Here is a 26,761-nt window from a genome sequence, read left to right on the forward strand (position 1 = left end):
GTCACTTTTCTACTGGACTGCCATGAAATATGTTAAAATTTCTAAGTGTATCTCTAGATTTAATTTATTGCCGTTATAGAAACGATGTTACTGACCCAGAGTCAGACCAGAAAAGAGAAATCGGATACATTCTAGGACTGTAGGGAATATCCTAGACTGACTGACTGAAGAAACCGAGCCATTTCAGTCTTGGATGGTGATATTGTTAAAGACCCCGGTGTCGTGGCCAAATTTCCCATTGGCCCTTACCAATCATGGCCTCCTAATAATCCCCATTTATGAATTGGCTTCATTGCTCTGCTCTCCTCCCCACTGATAGCTGATGTGTGGTGAGCGTTCTGATGACTATGGCTGCCGTCACATCATCCAGGTGGGGCTGCACATTGGTGGTGGTGAAGGGGAAGTCCCCATTACCTGTAAAGCACTTTGAGTGGAGTGTCCAGAAAAGGGCTATATAAGTATAAGCAATTATAATTATTATAATTAAAGAGACCGCATAGAAGTTGACAAAATCCTTAAAGGCATTGACATAGTCAATCCAGTGGATTTCTTCACAATAAACAGTGACACATGAACCAGAGAATACAGGGGGAAACTGTGTGGAACTACATTTACATCTGAAAACAGGAAAACATGATTATCCAAAGGGCTATGGGAGTCTGGAACAAGCTGCTCAGCCATGGTGTTGAAGCCGATTATTGAACCCTGGATTATTCCAGGAAACAATGAGTTTCCTGAAACATGCAGCTACTATCTGCTAAATGGACTACATAGCCTCATCTTATTTTTAACCATTCTTATCTTCTTACGGTAAAACTTTGGGTCTGAGTTGGAAAGGTATGATGCACCTTGACACTGTTATGTCAAAGTTATGTCATTGACAAAACTTGTTTTTCAGTCATCTTGTTACTATACTATGACCTCTTACACCTAGTTTCCACTGCTTGCCCTGTTGTTTTTAACATCTACTCTGTGGCCCTGCCAATTGGACCTACCTCCTCAAGAGCAATGTGCTGTAATAGCAAACGAACCGGGGTTAACAACAGGGTTGATAAACTTTGGAGTTTTGAATTCGTCACAAAATAGGGATGGTTCATTCTCCATCCTTTTGCTTTCAGGTTGTGACATTGAAAATATGTTGTTACAATATTTTCTCGTTACAAACAGCTCTTTGTTTTAATGTCAATTTAAAAAATATATATTTAACAGTTTGTGACTGAATGGCTGAAATATAAAACACCTCTTTTAATGACAACATTGAAAAAAAAACAGTATTTTGCACAGATTATGCTAAAAAATAAAATCTGTGGTTCCTTTGCTAAACTTTTTATAGTTTCTTTTCTGATGTCTATAAACCAGCACACAAGCCATCAAATTCATGATTGGTGACTTTAAAATGGTGATTTGTAAATACAACAAATACATTGTGATTTTAAAGCATTTTAGATTTCATCCACACTCTTCTCCTCTTGACAAAAAGTGTCAGTAATACTGTATTTGAATGAAATGGAGTGAGTGTCGAGCCCAGTATTATTATTAATATACCTTACTTCAGTGTCATTCTAAGAATCAATTATGTCAGTTATAATTAAGTTAATTAATGTTTGGTATGGGAATTTAATGACGCTTTTTAGCAATGATGTCCAAAAAGGGTACGTTTTTATAGCTCTTCACCCTAAAAAAAATCCCAAACGCTTCACATTCAGGAGGGAAGCCCCATGACCACTTGGGTGACATGTGGTGGACATGAGGCTCTGGCAGTCTCAATATAAAATCTTTGGATTTTTATAGCACTTTTAATAAAGCGGGTATCCTCTTACCCACCAATGAAGTTCAACACTCCCATGGGTGACATATGGCAGCCATTATGCGCCAGCAGTCCCCCTACACAGCTTATCAGGTAGAGAGTGAGAAATTTGCTTCACAAATTGAAATAAGGGGAGCTCTTTAGGGAGGCTAGATTATATAAAACCAGAGTTTACTTTCTCCAGGATGCCACCCTACTACTTCAAAATGTGCAGCATAATTCTTTAAACCTGAATTAGCTTGGTTTAACATGCTATAAGAGTGCTACTTACTGGCTCACCAATACCACTTACTGCAGCAAACGTGCTCTTCTTAGATAAAACTCAGACCAAACAGCTCACACACATGTGAGAAAGACCGATTTGTTTCTGTAATCACCAGGACTATTTAAGACAGGGTGTGTTATATTAAATATTTTTTCAGTAGAAAGTCCAGTATATGGCTTCTCGGCATGAGGGGAATCAGCAGTCCGAAATTTAAAGACCAGAGCTGATAAAGCATAATATTGCATAAAGATGGAACTGTTTGAAGTAAGAAAGAAACAGATTGTTCACTGTTTTGTAGGTCGGCAGAAGGATTTTAAAGCCAATCCTTTGCAACACTGAGAACAGGAATAATAATGGTTGGATCTGGTAAAGATTCTAGTATCTGGGTTTTGATACTACCATGGTCTCATGAATGTAGAGAAAACAAAAACCTTAAACAGTTTCTCAGTATCTAATTGCAATTGTAAAATGACATTGAAAACAGGAATTACACTCCTGTAATTTTTCCAGCAAGTCTCAAAAGATAAATTGAATATGAGAAGAACGCAGATACTTTTCACTTGGGTAGCTCTAGTCTCCCGGCCATCAAATACCAAGCTAAAGGCAGCATCATTTCACAGTTTTATGTGTTGACCCTAGTCAACTCTGTCTTGCCACTATTGAGCTGCAAAAATAAAGCTGCATTTAGGTTTTAATATCTGATCAAGCTGCCTGTAACTGTTGTAACACTGAGATTTGTGTCTGCCTTAGTCTTAACAATATGTGAGTCACATACTGCATCAGCAAACCTCGTAGGAGTCAGTGATTTTAATCTCCGGAGTGTGATGCTACTTTTGGCACTGGAGGGAGGTGACGAGCAATCACATTTGCTTAGAAAGGCTAGATGATCCAAGATTGCCAAGAACATCAGTATTGGAAATGTCACCACTGATGAGAAGATCTAATGTGGGGTCCTGGCTGGGAATGGGATGATTAAACATGGCTTAAAATCTATATTGAAATCCCCTAAAAGTAAAAGTCTCTGTCATATTTTGGGTTAAATAATGACAAGTCTGAAATGACTTGTTAGTTATGGGAGGCTGATGGACCAAGATTGAAGTAGAAGTCACAGCTGTCAAGACTTCAAGAGCCAGATTTTCAAATGAATCCAAGCCAGGTGTAGGCTCAGTTGTCTCAGGTGATTTGAGAATTATTGAACAAGAGCTTCACCATTTGAATTAAGGGGGGAGATTTGGGGAGGTCGGAGTGTGCCAAGCCAAGAAACTAGGGTAACCACCGTTACAAACAGGCCCATACAGTCTCCGGCGATCTTTCTCTGACATCGTACAGAAGAGCCTCCAGCAGTGTCTCTCAGGTCACCATCCTGTAACGTTGGTTTGGAGATTCTGATGCATAAGGAAGTGCGCCACCTACTTGTTTACCAACACTACTTACAGCTCAAGCGGATTTTCCTTACAGTCCTTAATTAAGTTGATTCTAACATTTTTTCTCTAAGGAACATGTTCTTCTTTCTTTTTTGAGCATTTTTTCATGGCTCGTAAATTGACGTCACACACATCTGGGTTTGTCGCCCGCAGGTACCACTACGTTCATGGAAGCCCTGGCAGCCAACGGTACAACAAGCATACAGAGCTCAGCCACAGGAGTCACAGCAGGGAAGAGGAGGTTTGAAGACAGGCAGGCTTTCGACAAGAGGCTGCGCTTTAGCGTGAGACAAACTGAAAGTGCCTACCGGTACAGAGACATTGTTGTCAAGAAGCAAGACGGCTTCACTCACATATTACTCTCCACAAAGTCTTCAGAAAACAACTCCTTAAATCCAGATGTAAGTAAAGTCTTCAAGAAAGATTTTTTTTTCCCAAAACAATTAAAACATGTAATGTCCCCAAGTCAGTTAAAAGCGCTCCAGTAGCATGAAACAACCATGGCGTGCTCTTTCCTTAAACAAATCTTAAATTAAATTCCTTGGACAACAGGCCTTTTGCACTGACCTGAACATCAGACACTTTCATTACTTTCATGAGAGCACAAAAACAAATGAAGTCAGACTAGATTAAGACCTCAAATAGCATAATTAGATGCAATAAAATAGAAATATACGCCAAATCAGTAGGTTTACCCTTGTGGAAGAATTTGCAAAAGTTCAGCTCAGAGTTGCCCTTTGTACTGCCATGGTCCTCATTCCCCGAAGTCTAATGTACTTCAGGAATGAGCAATTTCAAGTTCTTCACATATTAAAAAAACACATTTCCACATGTGTGTAACTTTCTAAACGGAAGATATTCTTTGTTGCGGATTGATTCTGGAGGTTTGTTAATGGGTAGCCACATCTGATAATCCATCCTTACATTTTCTAGCCCCTTCATCTAATTCAGGGTTGCAGGGGAGCCAGAGCCTGTCCCAGCTAGCAACGGGCACAGGGCAGGGTACATACACAGACTCAGACATGCACGTACTCACACCTTGGTCCAGTTTTTCCGGAAGCCACTTCATCTACCAGTATTTTTTTGGGACTGTGGGAGGAAATCGGAGCACCCAGAGGAAACCCACATAAACAGGAGGGGGGGCATACAAACTCCATGCAGATAGTACCCCAGGGACCCAGCGCTGTCAGGCAGCAATACAAACCACTGCGGCACTTAGCCTCCCAACAGCTGATAATGTATAATAACAAATCTGTTACTCACAAAGTTACCTTGCATTAAGGTCCTAACCAAATTAAATCAGTAGCAAATGTACCAACACATGTTATATTTTATGGGTTAAAAACCCCATACCCCATAAATGTGTACATATGCAGTTTCCTCTAATATGATTAGACATATTTGTAATAATGTGTGTATTTCCATGTGCGTAATTACAAGTCTGAAGAAAATATTAGAAACACAGCAAATTCTGTTCAGTTGTGACATTTTTGCAAGGCATCATCTACAAAATACAGGAGCAGTTTGCCAACAAGTACAACAGATGTTTATTACAGTTACTAATTGCTAGTCGCTCCCTTCCTCGTAAGTGATCTCTACATTTCTAACCCCACAAGACCAGCTTGGCACTTTCATGAATACAAAGTATATCCAAATGATATGGCTTGAAGGAATATGGCATTGCAGTGCTTAAATGGGCACATAGTTCTATTTTTGATAACATAAAGAAATTCCTCCTTTTTTCTATTGAACTTCTCTCATCAGAGATACATCAGCACGTACACTTCACTAGAAATGTGTGTTTGGAAATTTATATGGATCTCGTGGGTTTGTTAGTTCATTTGAATATTTTAGCGAACGTGCATTCTTAAAAAACGGTCAGTACCGTAATCAGTGTAGTCACTGCTGTATCAGATTAACTCACGGATACAAAGATATGTTCTAAAAACAATCCAACCAGCCCGTTTCAAATAAAACCATTTTTCAAGAGAACTGCAGAAACGGTAAGCTGCACAAATTTGACCTGAAATGACCAACACTGCGATGGAGTGGCTTAAAAATCAAGATTATTGGAAAACCACCATTTGTACATCGTTCCTACTAGAGCCAGCCGTAAGGAGTCAAGAACAATTAGGTTTTACAGTTAACCTCACAAAATCCATGGTCAAGCTATAATAACAGGAAACTTTTAATTAAATACAAACAAATCTAATGTGGGTCATGGAGAAATAGTTGGTTTGAGAAGAGGCAGGGAGTCAGGTCCTCTAATTGGTTTTGACTGACTATCTAGGCTATTAAAAGTACTGTACACTGAAGTGAAAATACATTAAGTAGGAGGGCTTTTAGTATTATAATTTACATCTTAAAGCTGCAGCAAGAACTTGGTCTATCTTGTTCACAGATCTGCTGATTAAAAATCAAACCAGTCATTGTCGACTTGAATCACTGTAATTAAAATTGTTTGGAGGAGTTAAACAACTGACTGAACTAGTATTTAGTCTGAAACCTTAAAATGACAGTCGAGCCATCTTGGCGTGAATGATCTGAAGAATAATTTCAGTTCAGTGCAGTTCATTTGTCATAGGCACAAGTGCAATGGAATGCTTAAGTAATCAGCACAGTCTCTGTTGGTGATTACAATAACCTTTTGGTAGTGAGTTATAATTCTTACTCCTGTTGGAATTCTTTGTGCCATTTTAACCAGATTGGTAACTATTAAATCGACGTTTTGAGTTTTTAAGCTAAAAACCTGGTTAACTTTTTGAAGTATTTTAGGACCTTACCAAAACAAGGGCTTATTTATAACAGTTTATTTACTGATAAAGCTAATCACTAATGTTAGCTACAACAGGATGTGTATTGTTTCTTTGTGAAGCTGTTTTAAATTATTTACTTTTAAATGTTTATTTATTTAAATTATTTGTGGGATCTGCACAGTGCCATGCTGCATAATTAATTGCAGCCCATGTCCGATATGTCACTGATTGCAGTCTGGGTTTTTTTTACCACTGCAGGCTGTAAATTTGAGGTCATTTCTGTGAATCTTGTTGGGTTAAAGGATATTAATATTTGATAAATGCTTCCAGGATCTATTACAGAATTAATTTACAAATTTCTTACAGAGTATGAGACATTTTTCCTCCCTGTGTTATAAATTGAATTCATGGACATGCATTGACATAAGTAATTGTTTATGTATGCATTGCATGAGTTATCATGTACTGTGTGTAATCTGACAATTATATATTAGTATTACCATATTGTGAAATAAATACAAACAGCAATGATTAATACAACATAGATTTTTCCACCTTGCAGTAATATTAATATTATTTGTATATGTAGAATAATGTGTGCTTCTGGTTCTAACCTGGAACTGATGTGGTGTTCAAAGTCTCCTGTAAACGTGGTTTAAAATTAGTAAGAGGAGACACTTTCATATGTTAATTGACACATCTTGCAATCACCAACATACATTAAAGAAATTCTCCTTTTTGTTGAATATTATTTCATTATTTATACAAGGGATTTACTAGTGTTGGCATGTACCATGCTCAGAAAAAATAAAAAGACTGACAGACATGAATATATGTTTGCTTTAAAGAGGTACTGTATGGGAAAAATTAACTAGCTACAAATGTTGAGCATTTGCGAGTATACGAGCAGTGGTGTGTGTACTCCTAGCTGTGGCAAATAGAGAAAGATTTTTGTCATTGTCACTTATTATTAGTGACAGTTTCTTACTGATTCTTACTGATTCATCCGCAACTAGCAACATCATGCTAATTACTTTCTTCAGATGGGTTGAAAGAAGTGCACAGAATTCCTGCCAAAATAGCCTTTGCAAAAATATGATTTGGATATTTTGTTCTGTTCGATTTTGTAGCACTTGTTTTCACTGCAGCTTGGACAAATAACTCCCTTCAGTTTAATGACTGAAGGCAAGGAAATGGCTTCTGGTTTGCTGTGTATTTTCTAAGAGGCTAGTGTTGCCTGTGGTAACCTAATTTTTCCAGTTTTTGGAAGACATGCCAAAGTGTTGGTGAAGAAGACAGGACTCTTTCAGACTCCAAACTTTCTGTCCCTAGATTTTTATGGCTTTTTTGGGGTGAAATTTCATATTACTAAATTGTCACTCTCTATGCCCACTGTTTTCAAACTGATATGAAAAATGGGTGTTAATAAGCAGGGCATCGGTAGTAGTTTCATTCACAACTACTGCTAAGGTAATGAATGTCTCATTGGCTGCCTTTGCTTTTTTTTGCCTTACAGGTAATGAAGGAGCTCCAGAGTGCACTCACTACAGCAGCCGCAGATGATAGTAAATTAGTTCTGCTGAGTGCTGTGGGAAGCGTTTTTTGTTTTGGCCTTGATTTTATTTATTTTATACGACGACTGACTGATGACAGGAAGAGAGAAAGCACTAAAATGGCAGAGACTATCAGGTAAAGCTCCAAGGATTTCTGATTTTTTCTTCTTCTTTGTTTTTATTGCTCGGAACAATAAAATGAATGGTTTCCCCATGGCTCTCTTCCATACATCTTTTCATACTACAAATGTGAATAAATGAAAATACCACTAAGAGGACAACTAAAGTGCTAAATAACAGAACTAGAAACCAGCAGGTGCTCTCTAACTGACCGCAACCTACAGCACTAGCAGTGCTTGGGGACTGAACAGTCAACACTAGGCACGTCAGTGGTGTGTTCTGGTTCCAAAGCAGTGGTCACTAGATCATAGAACAATCCCTTTTGTTTCGCAGTTTTCTTTAATCTTAAATATCATTGTTTATCTCATAATATTTTAGAAGGGTGTGCCTCAGGGCGCCCCTAATTTTTGCCTTAAAAATGTACCTGAGGAGTAAAGTAAGGCATCAGAAATGTTCAATTCTAAATCTCATTGGCAACTTGTTTCAGTGTAAAATTGGTCAAAGGCACAGATTCTTGAGTACATTGCATGCAAGGTGAGGCACTCCGGATGGTACTTCTGCCTCTCAGAGTTTCATCATTTTCTAGAAAGCTTTTCTGTCTTGTGCTCTCTGCATCATCTGGGAGATTTATAAATCCCACTCTGTGTACACTTCAGTGCTGGAGCTTCTTCGTGCTTGCCTTTCAGCCATCCTTTTTCCAAGATGTTCTCACTTCAAATCTCACTTCAAATCCCATCTTTCTGGGCTTTTTATGCGAGTCTCTTGAGTTTTGCAGAGTACATGTGCTGCACTGTGGACGAGGTACCACATTTTTTTCCTGGAATTTGATTTAGTAAGTGCTTGGATAACACCCTAAGACTTCTTGTGGTGAAGGTTTTTTGGAATTTGACATATCGTTATGGGAACAGTGCTGTAACTCAAGTGACTACAATTGTGAACAGATGAAAATTAAATGGACAAGAAGACACCTTTGAAATTATACGTTAAAGAGTCTAATTCAATTGTTTTACCTAACGTAAAGAAGGACAGGAAGGAGTGAATGCAAAATCTGTGAAGGACTGATACCAACATTTTAACGATATTTGCCTTGAAGCATAGATCTCCAAGAGTAAATAAATCTAAGCTTAGAAAGCACTTCCTGCAGTGGCTTAAAAAATCAATCAGGATGCATGTAAGGAGAAAGTAGGCACTTAGTAAAATGATATAAAAAAACAGGATCCACTTAAAGAAAATTAATGTAATGAGTTGCAAGCATGGGTGAATTTAGATAATATTTTTTTCAGTATTGCAACAGTAAAGGATGAAGTTAAACGTTTCTTGGACAGTAGTGGAAAACATAGACGGTGAAAGGGGAATGGGTTATTTACTAAATTTATATTTTACTCAGGTGTTTACCAGTGACGAAATCAACAACATTCCACAGTCTGAGGAAAGTCAAAGTTCTATATTAAATGTTGTTAGTATAGACAGATCAGAAGCATTACAGGAAATCAAAGCACTTAATATCAGCAGATCTCTTTGGACAAATGTATTTTTAGAAAGTAACAAAACATAGTGAAATATTAACCAGAAGACACAACTGGGAACAACATGGAAGTGTTTTTAAAAGTTAGAACAGAAAACATATCAATACATGAAGTGTGGTGGGAGAGTGGAACAAGCAAAAGCAAACACGTTATAAGCTCTAATACCCTGGAATCTGACAAGAAACAGCTGGAGGAGAACCTCACAACCATAAGCGATTAACAACCAGCTGCCAGATAGACCAAATGGCCTCCTAAACCATTATTATCCCAAGAATATACATGATGTACAAATAGGGAAAATGAAGTCTAGCATTTTCCAAAAGCACACTAAATAAAGCCTATTACCATAGCATGCTCCAGATACTCAGTATGTTGGCTAATTGATGATTACAGATGGCAGTACATGTTATATTTCTCAATTGTTTCTGTATACTTAATTAAACAGCAGTGTTAATTAACACAAGTGTGTTGTTTTGAGCATTTTTACCAGTCTGTTTTAAAAATCTGGAGTCAAAAGGAAATTTACAGTTTAATTGATGATGTGACATTTTCAGGCGTCTCTGTGGCACGGTGGTTAGCTCTTGTCTCCTAGATTCGATTCTGGCCTGAGCCTTTTTTATGGCTAGGTTAATTGGACCGTTTGATGGGCTAGGGTGTACTGTAGTCCTATCTTGTGTCGTGTGCTAATGAGTTAAGCTTCTGACACTTACCAGGAGTCACTTGTTCTCTGACAGTAGATGCAGGTAGATGTTGACTTTACTCCTTCCTTTTATTCATTCCGTTCTGTTAACAAAATAAATCAGGTAGAGCTCATAGTTGTTTGTTATTCCGTGAGGTTCAGGATTTGGTAGAAAAGTTGACAAAAGACCATTTAGGAAAAAGGACATTTGAAGAAGGAATGATTCATTCACAGTTGTCAATATAGATCCAAGGTGTCAGACCTGTGTTAGACTGACTTCAGAATGAAAACGCATTCATGTGTTAGCTCAAGGGGTTCTACTATGGCAACGTTTACTATCTTTAGTAGCTGCAATAGTATTTATATTGTTACAAAAAGTGGATAAAGAAAATAATCCCTGCCTCCTTTTGTTACTGAAGGGCATGTGATAAGATTAAATATGGCATCAGGTCCTGACACACTTTCTAAGCAAGCAAATTCTATCAAGTTGAATAAACCTGCACCCTAAAGTCAACTTTACAGGGTACTAGAAACCAATTAATAAATGCACCTGATAAAAAAATAAATTCGGAACACTAGATCTTGGTAGTAGATTATGTTATACTATATTAATATTATACAGTACATCCATTGTCAAAGTGACTTATGTCATTGTAAATTTTAGCAATTAACATAAGATGAAGTTCGCCTTCTTCTCAAAGCCCACACTATTCAGCTTTAATTGCGGACACAGGAAATGCAGCAAGCGACAAATCAGAGAAGCATGTGGTATAAATGTCTATTTTTGGCCCTTATTCTGACCACATCAGCAGGTGTCTCTAGCATGAACCAAGTGAAATCTAAACTGTCTCACACAAACTCTTCTCCAAACCAAAATAAAAGTACACAACTGAAGAAAATAGCTTTTGCTGTCTCTTTATAACGAATACTGTCATGTTTTCAGTGGAGCACAGTTTTAAATGATATAGAAGAAAACTGAAATTTCATTGTCTTGAATAGTTATCTTATACTCCCTTTTTAATTTACTGTAAGATTAATGGATAGTTAGTTACCATATTAGTTTCATAGCTGTAGCCAAACCTTCTGGGCATACTGTTGTACACAGTGTCCTGTAAAATAATTCAGACCCTCCTGCAATGTCCCCTTCTGTAAGTTGCTAAATAATGCATGAACATTTTTAATTTAATATTGTATTCATATACCTGTTATTCTGTTTTATTATTCATATTTTTTGTTGAAAGCACCTTTGGCAGCAAATATAGCTGCAAGTCTTGAATCCTGTAGTGAATCTCTAGAAAGACTTGAAAACCATAAGACATCTCCTAGTAATTTGAGGGAGCTTGAGCATATCAGCCAAGAAGAATGGGTCAAAATTGACACGGGCCAGTGGGCAAAGTTGGTAGAGACATATCCACAAAGTAAGTCAGAATTTGTTTCTGGGACATTTACTTTCTCTTTCTTAAGCCACTCCAGTGTAGCTTTGCTCTCATGCTTTGAATTACTGTTCTGCTGAAAGGTGAATTTTTGTCCCAGTCTAAGATCTGTGCTAGGTTTTCCTTTCAGATTTGTTTCTATGTTCCCCTCAGTCTTGACCAGCTTCCCAGTCCCTGCTGATGAGAATTTAAACTATAATGTTATAATATAATAAGACCTAGCCTAACTCTGCATTTAGACCAAAATTTTGTCTTGACTGACCACAAAAATCTTTTGCCAGTATTTGCAGTATGAATTAGGTGCCATGTTAAAAAAACCCATGTGTGATTTAAGTTTTTTTCCAGTTCCTTTTGTTGAGCCTGCTTATTCAAAGTGTCAAGACTGCAAGTTTTAAAGCAACAAAATGTAAAAACTGTACAAGGGTCTGAATACTTTTGTAAGGAGCCATGTCCAGTATAATAGATTACATTGCTTAAAGGGTGCGGTACAGTGAGAATTATGAATAAAAGGACTAAGCACAGGTTTTAAGTGTTAAATATTTTCTAAGGAAGAGGATTAGAATGCTTGAGTTTTAACCCCACTCAACTCATCTTAACCCTCCAGAAACTGTTACATGACTTGAAGTTTTACTAAAGAATGTGCTTGAAGTGTCACAGAACCATATATCCTATGGTTGGTGGTATAACGTTTAACTCGAATAGTGACAGATTTTGTGTCCTTATTAATTTGTTGGCTGTTGACTTGAGTAATGAAGATCAAGGTTTTTTTTGAATGATTTCTGTCTTTTATTAAAATATATAGTAGGAATAAGGCTGGCTTTATCCATTCTATAACGCTTTGGTGTTATGCCCATTGGCTTTATGGAAAAACAGCCAACAAAGATATTAAATCATGACGGTACGTCTGGAAATGAATGAGCAATTTTTTAAGGAATTCTTTCCTGGCAACTCGCATTAACTGTCTGAAATGTCTGTCTCTAGATTACATCCTCTGAACAAATTTTCTATTTGCAATAACTTTACTGTAATGGATCAAAGCTGTGCTTTTCAGTGGTTAAATTGATGGGTGTCCTGTGTGTCTGCCTTTGTGCAGCAATATTATCTTTTAATCAGTTGACAGAACCGGCAGTTTAATTCACAAGGTGTTTGTTTCTAACCATCTGACAAATCTTTCATATCTTTGATCTATAAGAAGTATTAGAATCTCGCATCTCGTTTAGAGAATGTAGCAAGTAGCGCTGCAAGCCTATGCTCTAATTGAAATATCTGTTGTTGTTTTTTTCCAGGGCCTTTGTGAACACTTTCATCCAGTTCAAGAAACCCATCATAGTGGCTGTGAATGGTCCTGCTGTTGGCTTGGGGGCATCTATCCTCCCTCTGTGTGATGTGATCTGGGCCAATGAAAAGGCTTGGTTCCAGACACCTTACACTACGTTTGGACAGACTCCAGATGCATGCTCATCTCTCACATTTCCCAGAATAATGGGAGTGGCTTCTGTAAGTACACATGACCTTCAATTCATTTGTTCTGCTATCTACTCTACTAATCATATTCTTCTACTGTCTTCAGTGAAAGTCGGACCCCCTTGAAGACTTTCAAGTCCAAATGCAATGAGGAAGTGTAAAGGTTCAATATTTCACATTCCGGTTCACATTTCTTGCTTGATAAGTTGCTTAAATTAGCTGAACAGTATTTCAAGTCCTTCCTATTTATAAATAACAAGATCTATACACTTTAACGGATGGTATGTAGGTAACTTTCCACATGACTCATTCTGAGCTGTTAAAGTAAGAGACCTGTTGAGCTTGTGATCTTAGCAGTTAGCTTTTACCTTGCTTGGTCAGCTGTTTTACAAAATCCAAACATTTTTCTGCCCATAAGGCTGTGACAGCCCAACTTAAATTTAAATCAGAAGATGGATGCTTTATATCATGCAAAATGCAAAAATGATTTACATTATTGAAACCACTATTTTAACAAAAGTCTCACAAAATCAGATTAGGCTTATTAAAAAGATCCTGAGGACAGTCGTGCTTTTCACCTTGTTACAGTTGCAAGATTGATACTCTGTATGACCAAAGCTCCACTTTGGAAAGCGTTAACACGCTAATAAAGAAATACACTTTTTATGTGTGCATTGTTAAGGAACAGGTATTTTTAATATCTTTTAATCTGAAGTGTTATTGTACTTCACATTAAAATTAGGTGCAGAGACAACCCCCAAAATGCAGCATGATGGCACAGTAGTTAGCATTGCTGCTTTACAGCGCTGGGGCTCTGGGTTCAATTCCTGAGGGTGCTATCTGTACGGAGTTTGTGCATCCTCCCCATGGTCCTAGCAGTTTCCTCTGGGTGCTCCAATTTCCTGCCACAGTCAACACACATACTGGTAGGTTAATTGGCTTCTGTGAAAATGGACCCTGCTGTCAGTGGTTGTGTTTGTGTCCGTGTCTGTCTGCCCCATCTGACATGGGCATTCTGTCCAGGGTGTATCTGGCTTTGTCGAGATACAGGACCCTGTATTGGTTAAATCAGATAGAAAATGGTTAGATTACACTTAAATTTTTAATCTAACTTGTCATTCCATTAAAATTTGGATGGGTTAATGTTCAGAAGAGTGTTTCAGATTTCTAGTGTCTCCTGTGGTTACCACTTGAAAAACTCATAATTAACTCAAAAATATAATTTAACTGATGATCTGACTGGCTGCAGTCATTCTTGAAGTTCATGATCTTTAAAATACATTGTCTAACAAAAGAAACATCTAGTTTGCATGAATTATCTTTTTTTCTATTTTCTAGTAAGAGCTCTAGAGAATTCTCAACATGTCATCAGCAGAGAATTTGCATTCCAGTTATTTGTGATTCATACATGTCGGTTCTTAATTTAGTACTGTGCAATGTGACAAAACTGTTGTACGTAAAAGGACAGGTTTTTCAAAATGTAAATCTTTCTCTTTAAACTTCAACAAAACTTTTTAATTTGGTCGAGAAAGGATTGGTTTCTGTAACAGTTAAGTCAACTTATTGAAGTACATAATACTTCACCAGTTGATTCTAACAGAATTTTTGCGATTATTGTTATAAATGTTCAGTTATTCAGATGCACAAAATAAGCAATTTTTTATGTAGAGTACGCTATAATGCATATTGGAATTAGAACTGTAAAACTGATTTTAAGCTATTTCGTACTCATTGTATTGTTATAAAGTGCTTTCAGTGGAGTTCCCAAAAAAGCGCTATAAAAGTGTAAGGATGATGATGATGATGATTAATATTATTATTATTATTATTATTATTATTAAACCATTTTTTATATTTCACGCAACATCACACATCAAATCCTGTTTTTTTTATCAAGTAGTAAAAAGTTAAAATGTTGTATGTTATTTGTCATGTAGGGCAAGTTTTCACTACTATTAGTACTTGGCGAGAACTGGTGGAAGGAAACATATATCCTAAATATGATAAGCAATAATGGGTTGTGTTTTCATTTTTCACCACACTATGCAGTATGTCATACCACTGTCTGGGTCAGGCCACCCTTCCAAACTGACAAGCTGGGCATGTAGGAAGCTGCTTAAGGATGCCACTGTGCAAAAGCGACACTGAAAAATATACAAGCTTCTGTGTCTTTATAAAGGGGTAGTGTTCATACATCCGTAATACCCCTGTCGCTACACAATTCTGTCCTGTACGTGTCGAGAAACAAGCCATTGCCGAAAAAATTGTTTGCAGCAAAACATGTCAGTGATACAGACATGTGGTAGAATGTTTTGTGATCTGACAAGGCAAAAATCTTTGGTTTACGAACAACAAAGCGTTATCACTGATTGAGTGAATAATTCTGCAACCAGTAAATTTCAATTTGTTTATTTTCTCCCAGGTTTTTGTGAACTTTATTTATCTAATGTTCAGTGTGATCATTACAGTTTTGCCAAAAAAACTTAATTTGACAAAGATGCATCCACAATTATTTTCGAAATGTGAAGGTTTTTGGTAGGGGCAAAAAACATTTGCAAGGCATTGTATAATTCTTGATGTACAGTACTGAACGTTGCGGCTGTATTACATTTTTACAGTACATTATAGTAAGGCAAAGGAGAGGTAAAAAAAACAACAACTGAGTACCCAAAATCAAATAACAAGAGTTAATGTATGCCTAAATACAGTGCTATGATAAAAATCCACCCCAAAGCATTCAAAGCAGTTTGCTCTTATGATTTCCTGGAGGAAGTCCTCCTCTTTATGATGTGTGCTCTGAGGAATTCATGTAGCCTGAGGAAGATTTTTTTTATATTTTCCAGTGAAATTAGCATAGACATACGCATCTGTCCAAGCTATTCTTCTTGGTTTTCTTTATTCTCCATTATGTATAATAGGGAATTCTGGCTCACTGCTCCCTGTGCTGGTCATTCAGAATTACCTGTGAATTCTGACTTTTCATCAGTGCTTCTGGCATCCTTTCAAAAATTATGTATTTTATATTCTGGCAGGGTTTATCACTGATTTGTAGAATAAAACCTTGACCTTTTCCTAAGTAATAAAAACAAAGAGTAACATTGACAGAGTTCTTTCACACTTCCACTTGAATTTGTCCCTGATTTCCATGTTTTGGACACTTTCTTACCCATGTCCCCATTCTTATTTTCTTTTTCTTTTATTTTTCTTACCCATTTCTCTCCTGCCCCCCTCTTTCACATGTATGCATAGCCAAAACGTGTTTTTTTTCTTTTTCCTACATTGAATTTCTGGAATTAACCTCTATTTGTACATATTTATCAAAAGCTTAGGATGACATTTTTCTTGGTGGCTTCAAAGGAATTGAAGTGATATTCTTTTAAACAAACAGTTATGAGGTTAGTGAACATCTTTGATCCTCCTGCTTCTTGCTGCCTTCAGTGTGTGAAATAACACACCTTCAGGTAACATCACATCATATGGACCAAAAAATTGTTGTGTAGCGGAATTTGAACCCTGCCCTCTCCAGCCTATAGTACAAAGAAGAGTGTATCAATAAAATCAAACAGTGTTATGCATTTTAATTCCAGATTGTGTGACCATGACCACAGGATCCCAGTTCAGTTGTATTTTGATGGCACAGTCTTGGTCCTCAAAAGATTAAACCTTACCTATTATGTGGAATTAGTATTTATTTACTCTTTACTATTGGATAACGGTTTAGATGTTTAACCTTTTACATCACTCTTAACAGGTTTTTAAAGTTGAAGTCCGAGCCCGTGGTTAATGTGGGAATTATCAGATGCTGATGCTCAGTGTGAACCGGAGATGTATAAGGGGGCAAGAAAGTACTGGAGCACTTATCTATGAGGAGCGCATCGCACTTAACATCAATAAAATACACTTTCCATCCACCAATGTCAATAACATTCTCATAAGAAAATGTAAAAATGAATCGGTCATTTCACATACAGTACCACAATCATATACTATAAGGCTGACTATATTAATTAAACTTTTCCTCTCTGATGGACCTGATGTCAAATTCGTTGGGTTTTAGAATCTGGCTGTATGATCTGCCGCTAATCTCTGCTGTACTTTTGACAAGGCTCATTGCAATGAGTACAGTATGTTACAGAAGTCACGCCACCCCCTCGAATCCTAGAAAGAGCAGAATTCTGCCACAGCAGAAGACCCAATATCCATTGGTGCAGCTGTGTTTGCTGCTTTCTAGGTAGGAATGGGAGTGTGTTTTCCCAAAATCCGCAAGCAAGAGACACAGAGCAGAGTCGAACACATCCCATATTTAGGCTATCGGTATCCAAACTGACAAAAATAGGTCATCTCAGGTAGTGGATGAAATTAAAGTTGTTTGGTTAGAAAACCAAGCAGTTGGTTACAAGCAGGCGTCTAACAATTTCAAAACACATTTCTTGCTCAAATCGGTAGTCTCAACTAGCTCTAACCAGATTTTAGGAACACGCTGTCTTCTCAAATAATGTTTCTCCTTATTTCTGAGGAAATGCAGATGAATGTTTAAATGCAAAATCCATCCCATATCAATCACATTCAGTTCCTGACTGGGAACTGAATCAGCACTGGTAATGTGCACAGTGTCTCAGCAGCACAGCAAAGCACTTACACTTTTTTAAAGTATTTACACCTAGTGAGCTAAAAATGACTTATTGAGGGAATGTAATTGAGGAGTCAATGAGATAAAAAGTGACTGTCTTGAAAATTATTTTTAAATTGTAAATGTGTAAATATGCATATTTTTCACATCTCGAGAAGGTCTCAGAGCATGGAGAGCCTCACACTGAGTGGTGCCAGAAATTATTTCAGCACAAGTGTCATTCCTTTTAAAGTCCTTTAATTTTCTCCTTTCAAAACATTTCTTATATTAGACATTAACCTTTTTTCTGACTAATTCAATTCATTCTTTGTAATACGGCTGTCAGCATCTTTTAATGTGTCTGAAGATGCATCTTCCCATTGCAGGTCAACCCTGTCGATAGTAAAAATACAGTTGTGTGCAAACATTTGGGCACCCCTGGTTAAGTTGCATGTTTCACTGAATCTCTAAGTGAAAGAAGTTAAGAAGTCAAGTTAACTTAAAGATGACATTTTTCTGTACATTTTAATGCATAAGTACTATTTATTTGCTGAATTTAACAGATTGAAAAATAAATCAGTGAATGTGGCATGTGCACAAGTTTCCAGTTGTGGACTGCCAGGCTGTATGCAGTATGTATATGTGGACTACTTTTTCTTGTTTTCATTGACCTGACATGATTTCTTCAGGGATCTTGCCTAAGAAAACATGGAATAGAAACATATGAAAAAAAATTACTTTATTATCTAATCTACAAATTATTTTTTCTTTGTCACAATGAATGGCTGTTTCCTAGTTTTGAAGTATATATAAACAGATCAGTCCTAAACGTTACAAGTGCTTTGAGAGATCTGCTTTATAATTAGTCCAGATTCTGCCCAACATTTGGATTAGTTTTCAGCTTTTGATCAGTTTAGTCAACAGTGTGTGTGTGGGGGGGCTGGAGTTGCTACCATATTGCTTTTTTTTTCCAGTGGGCACTGTCATGAACAGTCCTATTGATAAAGTTGAACACTCTGTCAGGCATTCATTTCATCTCCATAACTTGTAAGATATGAATTTGAAATCTAGTATTCTATAATGTCACTTAATCTGTAGCTAGGAGAGAAACCTTCAAGATGATATGAATTATAAGTTAAATTTAATGACAAGATGAGCAAATAATAGCACTCTTTACAGCTACTGTACAGTATATAAACAGTATTTAAATGTTTTGAGTAGCAATGCTGTCCCCAAAAGAAGTTGAGTAAGATGTGATAGTAAAATTGTATCAATGTCCTGGCTTGGGATGACTGAGTTTCAGAGTGGGAGTAACAGAATACACAGATCTTTATGACTCGAAATGAGAGTGAAACTATTAGAAAGGGCTATTAGAAGTAGCTCAATCAGTGCATAGTTCAAGCAGGTAGCTGCGTCGGCATGCGTAGGCTGAAAAGGAACAAGTAAAGGTTTATTTCATGCTGAAAAGAGAAGAAAGGAAACACAACGTTTCATCTGTAGAACCGAAGAAGGCTCCACAGCTGCAACGTTGTGTTTCTTTTCTTCTCTTTTCAGCATGAAATAAACCTTTACGTGTTCCTCAGTCAGTACATATCCAGGTGCAGGTTAAGCTCTGAATGGGTTCAGGTCTGGTTCATATCACTAGCTGGCTGTGACCTTGATTCTTCCAGTGTCAGTGACAGTTGGCTGAGTGCCTACAAGGATAGATTGGGGTTAGTAAAGCAGGGATGATTGTGCTCTCAGTGACATAGCGATTCCTGTAACCTCCTGGGCACCTGCAGGCACGTGCTGTTGTTGGTGAGGGAAATTAGTCTTCTCTTATTGGCTCTGAATCTCCGGTACTGCTCTTTGTTACCTGTAATGTGGAAAATCACCAATTGCTCAAAGTTGGGCAGGTCAGAGGTAGAAAGAATTTGCTTTTACTGAGAAATGTAATTACCATTATTGCTCTTTAAATCACAATTTATAGATTTTACAGACTGTTTGCCATTCCAACCTTGCTGGCTGGGATTAATTCCTTCATTGCACAGCACAGAATGGCCACCACTCTACACATCCTTCTGATTGGGGAAAAAAAACTGTTTATTTAATTGAACATTCAGTTATTCAGTTTTTGCACACCTATTGACTTAGTTCCCTAGACAACTCACATATAATTACATGAATTTATATGTTTTTAAATGTATTGATTGAAATTGCCATTGCTTTTCAGTAAACATTCATGCTCTCCTGGCATTAATAAATTGAGGGAATTGGAATTGATTTTAATAAGGGAAAGGAGAGTAAAAGTCATGTTTTCAGTCATGCACTAATCTGTCTACATTTGGTTTGTCTTGTTTGTGCTGATGACACTTCATTAATTATGGCCATTTCCATTAATAATGACACATACTCCGTAACGCCACATTTCACAGCCAGGCAAGTGTCTCATTCTGAAGTATTGTGGTGCTATAACACGTCCCCATGCATTCTCTGACTCAGTGCTGAAAGTACTGCACCAGGTCTACCAGGCTACTCAATTGTTTTATGCAATAACTAGGTTTGAATCCAGCGGTTTAACACGTATATTCCAGGAGGGGCTTTGGTGGTTAATTTTAAGTTTTCACCCATTCAAGCCTTCTCCCCTTCAAAACAAAAATTGGCAAGAAGTAAAGCTCTTAAAAAATGTAGTACAAATCAGCCGTAGGTAAAAGTGAAAATGTATGTCCTAAAAGAATATACTGTCCTGGAAAGACACCAGGAAACAGTCAGTGATTTGTAAAAAAATCTTATACTGTCGGTCATTATTACTTCAGGAGAGAAGAGTGAATAATGTTATTGTAGCCTTATTTAGTCACATTTATTAACATCCTTAATAGCATTAAAATTATTGTATTGTATATTAACAGTTTTTTGGACCACTACCCTCAGGTTAATCACGAGGAATGCATGAGTTTGGAAGAGTCAATGACTTACAAGTGGTAGGACATAGAGTAATTCCTAGATGTAAAATCAGTTAGGTATTCTGCTAGTAATTTAGGACATTATATTAATTTCTCTTACCTAAATAGTTTTACTTGGTGTATGTTGTCTCCATGTTTTAATAGGAAACTCTTTTTTTTGTTCATAATACCTAGAGTATGCTAGATTTTTTAACAAAAGCTGTTGCTCTATTTTTCCTGAGTTCATCGATGCTTCTCATTATTAAACTAGCAGTAGTGTTTACATTATATGCTAGAAAAGACAGCATTCAAAATATTCTAAATGTGCAACTCCATCTACTGGATAAATTCAAAGTCACATTTAGTCAGAATTAACAGTAGTATTAAAGTATATCTTTATTGTGTAGCAAGTGCCGTTGAACTTTAACGGTAAAAGTGCAGTGTTAGTAATTGAGCCTTATAAAAGGACTAAGTTGTTCTTTTGCAGAAAGAGAACTATACACATGACAGAATGGAGAAAAAGGAACAATAGTGTTTGTATTTGTTCTGATAAAGGTGATTAAAAACAAGTCTTTAATTTCCATCACATTCTTTGTCTGCACAAAGGCTGATTTTTCCATCCATGAATCCATGAATTGCTCTCAAATAGGAAAGCAAAAATAATTACCTTAGTGCATTATTTTAAGTTCATACATGTCTGCTTTGATATTTGCCACCGTTTCATGAACAAACATAGGACTGTAGAGGTTTAATTTTGTAGTAGCAGCAGTGTCAGCAGGAACGTTTGGAGCACTTCTACTTCCACTTTTAACAGGAATACTAATGTGGAAGTGTATTTGTTTCTTGTTTTGGGGGTTCTCTCTGTCCCTGGCCTGAGTTCATTGCAATATTTAAACACTATAGTTCTGCACTTAGTTAAAATTTGAGTAACATTTTATTTTCTTTTTTTCCACTGGCTTACTGCAAAGAGAATTCTTCTTGTGATGTTGTCATGCCCAAGAGATAACCTTGATTCGTTGGAAATTCAGTGTTTGGTTGCTCAGTTAAATTGGACATTCTGTAGCAAGCCCTACATCCTAATACAATGCTGTAGCTTTGCAGATCTCATTTTGGCTGTCAGAACATTACGTGGACTTGTCTGCAACAGAAAGTTGCAAAAACTCCAGACAAACCTTTGAGTGAAGCTGATGCACATCCTGTTGATTTATTCGTTGTCACTAAATGATGAATTTCACTGCAGATTTACAAGTGTAGGCAAGAAATGCATTTGAAAAATGTAGTCAAATGCTCTGTTCCATAGCTCTAGTTGTCATTTTAACTTAAGAATTGTCACTTCTCTTTGTAAAACACTATAATAATGTCATATCTGTGGCAGTTAATCATTTCTTGCATCTGTATAGTGATTTTCACTGCAAGGTCTTAATTATCCACCACTGAAATGCAACACCCTTCTGGGTGACGTGTGGCAGTCACTACTATATCTACCAATAGCCCCGCTACACAGCAGATCGAGTGAAGAAGTAAAGAATTTCTACATCAGTAGAACTCAGAACCAGAGCTGGTTTAGGCAACCAGAATGCCCAAGCCTGGAGGGGAAAATAGTCAGGACCTTTATTAACAGATCTACTCTTACAGCTACTGCAAAGGGAACTTTAATGAGAACATAACCATATTTCATGGAATACACAATTATTTTCTGTCGTCTGATACCTAATTTTTCAGGTTAAAAACTACTGGGGAAAAAAAGTCGTCATATGTTTTAGATGTCATTTTAATTGCAAAATGTGATTTCAATGTTGACCTACACATGGATGACGGAATACAAATGTTTTTCCCTGTTGGGAATATTTTCTTCGTGTAATAAATATATCAAGTATAAATAATTAGCAATCCCTACTGCACATCTATGTTTTTAGGAAATAAAGATGTGGAAGTGTTTTGAGTGTCATACTGATCATTCCTGACTAACCATGATGCACTCGATGTGCAGATATAGATGTAATATATTTAAATAAATTAGCAGAGGCAAGTTGTTGTGAAACAGTGTGGTGTTGCTGACGTGGTGAGGTCCTGGTTACTCTATATTCTATTATACCATCATGGACAGATTTGATTTCTCAACTCAGAAGAGTGAGAGGTGGTATTTGTGAAGCATACTTTTCTGGAGATGCACATGCTGCCCTTGATGAAGATGATTATGCCAGAAATAATGACACTCAATTTGAGATTGTTTGAATATGGCTGGGGAAATTCCAGGATAGCCTCACATGAGGTTTTTGAATCTAAAAATGTCTTGTACAAGAAACAGGCCCTTCAGCACATCACAGTATGTGCCAGACTTTTAACACGTGTTGATACACAGCATCTGGCAGTTTTCTCAAGGATCCAAATGGATTGAATTCAGGGACAAGACTTGGCAAAACAACTGTGTAAAAAACTTTGTAATGTCACTTCTTAAATATGTATGAGTTTTAGAAACAGCTAATTTTAGAAATGCCACCTTTTTATTTCAGAAATTGCGGAAGTGATCTTTTTAAGACCATAATCTTCTGCCTGCATTTCTAATGATAAATTGCTTATTTTAATGTACAGATCACTGCTTCTTAATAGACCAGCAGTATCACCCTTTCGTTCTTACAGAGTTAGAATGTGGTATTTAAAAAATGTACAGCAAAAGAGTCATGTAGAAAACTCTAATAATTAGAAAGCCTAATAAACACACATGCTATATGTATATTCACAAATTGTAGAATATACTATAATGAGTATAAATTGTTTTTGCAAGCTGAATTTGGACATCTACTTCTGGTACATGGTACATGAGGTTTCTCAGCAGGTGCACGTTACCGAAAAGCAGAGCAGTGCTTCTGTGAAGATGCCGATAGGTTCCATGCGTACTGGATAAAAAAAAAAAAGGACCGTCAAAATATTTTTTCCACAGTTAAAAGTAAATAATCATCAGGCTATAAATCTATATTTCAATTAACCTTTCCTGTCCTTTGGAACTTCCAAGTACCTAATCCACAAAAGCTGAATAGAAATGCTGACACTTTTGCTCATTAAAAACAAAGTCAACCTTCCGATTAACATGTGAGGTTCATTGGTCTACAGAACTTGGTAGGGCTCGCATCTGTTGAAGTATTGACATAGTTTAATAAAGGATAAGGATACAGTAGATAATCTCAATAGGACTTTATAGAAAGTTAAGTAGGATAGAGTTCAGAGCACCGAATATGGCTGAGATTCTGAGTTCAATAGGGATGGATGGATTTTTTTCCCCCTGACCTTTACCAGTCATGGCCTCCTAATAATTCCCAGATATGAATTGATTTCGTTGCTCTGCTCTCCTCGACACCGATAGCTGATGTGTGGTGAGCGTTCTGGCGCACTTTGGCTGCCGGCACATCATCCAGGTGGAGCTGCACACTGGTGGTGGTGGAGAGGAGTCCCCATTACCTATAAAGTGTTTTGAGTGAAGTGTCTAGAAATGTGCTATACAAGTAGAAACAATTATTATTATTTTGGGGGCATAGCAACAAATGGCCTTGTCAGCCAGTGGCTGTAGACAAGCAGTGAAAAAACATTAAACCAGAATATGATGAGGATAGTTTGTGTGGAGGGAAGTAAACAGATAACATATCAGTAAGATACTGGAAAGCCAAACCACGCAGAGCCTTGAACAAAAGCAGGAGGTTTTAAAATCAATCTGAAACCTAAAAGAAAATCCATTTAAGGACTCCCAAGGCAGGAGTGATGTGATTATGTACACAATACATGCTCATTATCCTTGCTCAAAATTTTGAGAATATAGTGACTTAAGTGTGGTTTTGAATACTTAGATGCTGCACTATAAACACACCATACAATGCAGTCATGGAAAATTTCTTAGATGAAAAAGCTCAGTGTTTACAATATTGTGCACCTGATGTACATGCGTCAATTCAGGGTCAAAGATCACCTCCAAATTCTTTATTTGGGATCAAAGCTCAAACACAGCTGACACACTTATAGATTTGGATTTATGATCAAATGTTTTCAGACTTATCACAGTTGCTATCAAAAGTATATATCTTGCCTTGTGTATTCAGCATGAATAATTGTATGAAGCTGTGGGAGTTATTTTAAGAATGCACTGGTTTGATACAGTACAGTTCTGCTAATGTTTTATGATGAAACGAGACCTTTCCAGTTAATTCACTACATCCTATCCTGTCTTAGAATTCATGGATATAACTATTGATGCATAAAATACAGCGAGTGACAGACACACTTGCCACTGTGCTTTGTTCACATGCGGAAAAGAACAACAATTACATTAAACTAACAGTTGGGATCAACAGATTAGAACAGAAGCTGGTCTGTCTGCTTCAATATCAGGGTCTTCCCCTTTTTCTAGCAACAATTTCTTGTAGCAGAAGTACCCTGGCTTTGAAATACCGACAGGGAAGTTTTGACTTTGACTTTTAGGCTTCATGGAATAACATGATTAAATAGCAGTTGCGTCATAATAGATCCACAGTCAAAGTTGTTGTTGTAGCAGATGAGATACTGGTATTGTGGAATCCTGTTCCGCAAACAGAATTAGTTGGTCACAAAAGCAATTTGTTTAGTTTTGCCCTAAAACAAACATTCAAATTCAAGCACAGTTGAGAAAAGGTTTTTAGCTTCTAAGTCTACCATGTCTCCTAACACTATCTTTAGAATATAAAATGTACAAACACAAATGTATGAAATTTTAATAATGAATGTTTTAGGTTGTGGGGTCTCTGAAAGCAAGAGTCCCTGTTGGTGTTCTGAATGCAAGAGGGGGTGGTTAGAATGTCTTTATATGAACTGGGCATGTTTTTAGATGATGTTTGATACTGGGCATGTTTGATATTGATTCATCAAGTTTGATTAATAATTCATGACTGACCAGAAAATATAATGACGTTGCGTAAGTAATAAATCACTTCATTAGTGAGAGAACTTGAATGGCCACAGCTGATGAGGTAATTTAACTTGTTGAAAGTCAATCTTGGTGTAATAAATCAAGAATGAAAAACGCAGAACAGACAATATGTATTTACCAGGGGAACAATGTCTTCATGCCATTAGTATGTTGAAGGCTAGATTATTATTGTTCGCCATCCCTGCAGAATTAAAATCCATTAATGGTTAAAAGCCACGTTCTGCTCACCAGGCTTGCACTCTGTCTCGAACATCCAAGGCATCAGTTATGATGATGTGTGTCATGTAGAGCTTAGAGGATAGTGAACAGCCACATGCTTGACAAGACTCTACAAAAGACGTGCTAATCTCTGAACCCCCTGTTGACCCCTGTGGATGAAAACTATTAATCAACATAATGAATTTACATGTCTCCTGTCTGTTCAATAAAACATTAATGCTCTTGCTAAAGGCTACATTCCAGGTGTTCAATCAGTTATTCACCACTACATTTTCAAGCACCTTAGCAAGTAATGGAAGACTGGACATTGATCTGAAATGACTAAAATTAACTTTCTGAATGAACAGGAATAAGAAATGTTAAGTCATTGCACCATACGAAATCCTTAATGCATATATTTTCTTTGATTTAGGTGAACACCTTGCTGTAGTTAAGACATGCTTATTTTCTGAAATAGATTAGATTAGAAAGGGAGCTTTATCACCATGTGAGGCTGCGGATGATCAGTGTTAAAGTTAATTCCACGTAAAAGCTTTGAAGAAGAAAAACTGAAACGTTTCAGGTGTAGAGGAAAGGGAGAGAGCAGATGTATGAGGTAGAGGGGTGGGATGGAGGCAAAAAGAAGAAGGGCGACATCGAAAAGCAGGCAGATTCCAGGGGAGGTCTGGATGGCAGCAATCTGTTAATGCACTGAAAGAGTCAACAGATTTGTCAACCACTAAGTGCTGAAGGAGTATATGAAGCAAGTTGAAGGATTCTTTTGGATTTTGAAACTTTCTAACATTGAGGCAATAGCCCTCACTGCTCTGTTTTATTGTATGAAACAGATGACCGGTCTCTTTCTGTTTTGGCAATGTTGAAGGCAGGGTGCTTTATGCCAGATAATCACTAAATGAGATTGCTGGATGTTCCAAAGGGGCTGTTCATGTGTACTGTATGCTGTTGGTTATGTATTTGCAGGCTTCTGTTGCAGGGAACTGTGGACAAGAAGGCTGGTTGAGATGACATTCAGGGGACATTCTGTAAAGGAGCTG

At 37.1% G+C, this 26,761-nt stretch overlaps 1 protein-coding gene across 2 annotated transcripts in view; it reads left to right on the forward strand.

Annotated features, from left to right (window-relative positions):
* cdyl (chromodomain protein, Y-like) overlaps positions 1 to 26,761 on the forward strand; it is a 138,620-nt gene that overhangs the window by 103,752 nt on the left and 8,107 nt on the right. For both annotated transcript variants that reach the window (XM_088643629.1, XM_088643628.1), the window contains exons 3-5: positions 3,650 to 3,897; positions 7,769 to 7,941; positions 12,850 to 13,060. In XM_088643629.1, the coding sequence (XP_088499755.1) occupies positions 3,650 to 3,897; positions 7,769 to 7,941; positions 12,850 to 13,060 (632 nt within the window). The remainder of the gene's footprint in view (positions 1 to 3,649; positions 3,898 to 7,768; positions 7,942 to 12,849; positions 13,061 to 26,761) is intronic.

The sequence above is a fragment of the Lepisosteus platostomus genome, chromosome 8 (genome assembly GCF_059453375.1).
Source record: "Lepisosteus platostomus isolate fLepPlt1 chromosome 8, fLepPlt1.hap1, whole genome shotgun sequence".
Taxonomy (NCBI): Eukaryota; Metazoa; Chordata; class Actinopteri; order Semionotiformes; family Lepisosteidae; genus Lepisosteus; species Lepisosteus platostomus.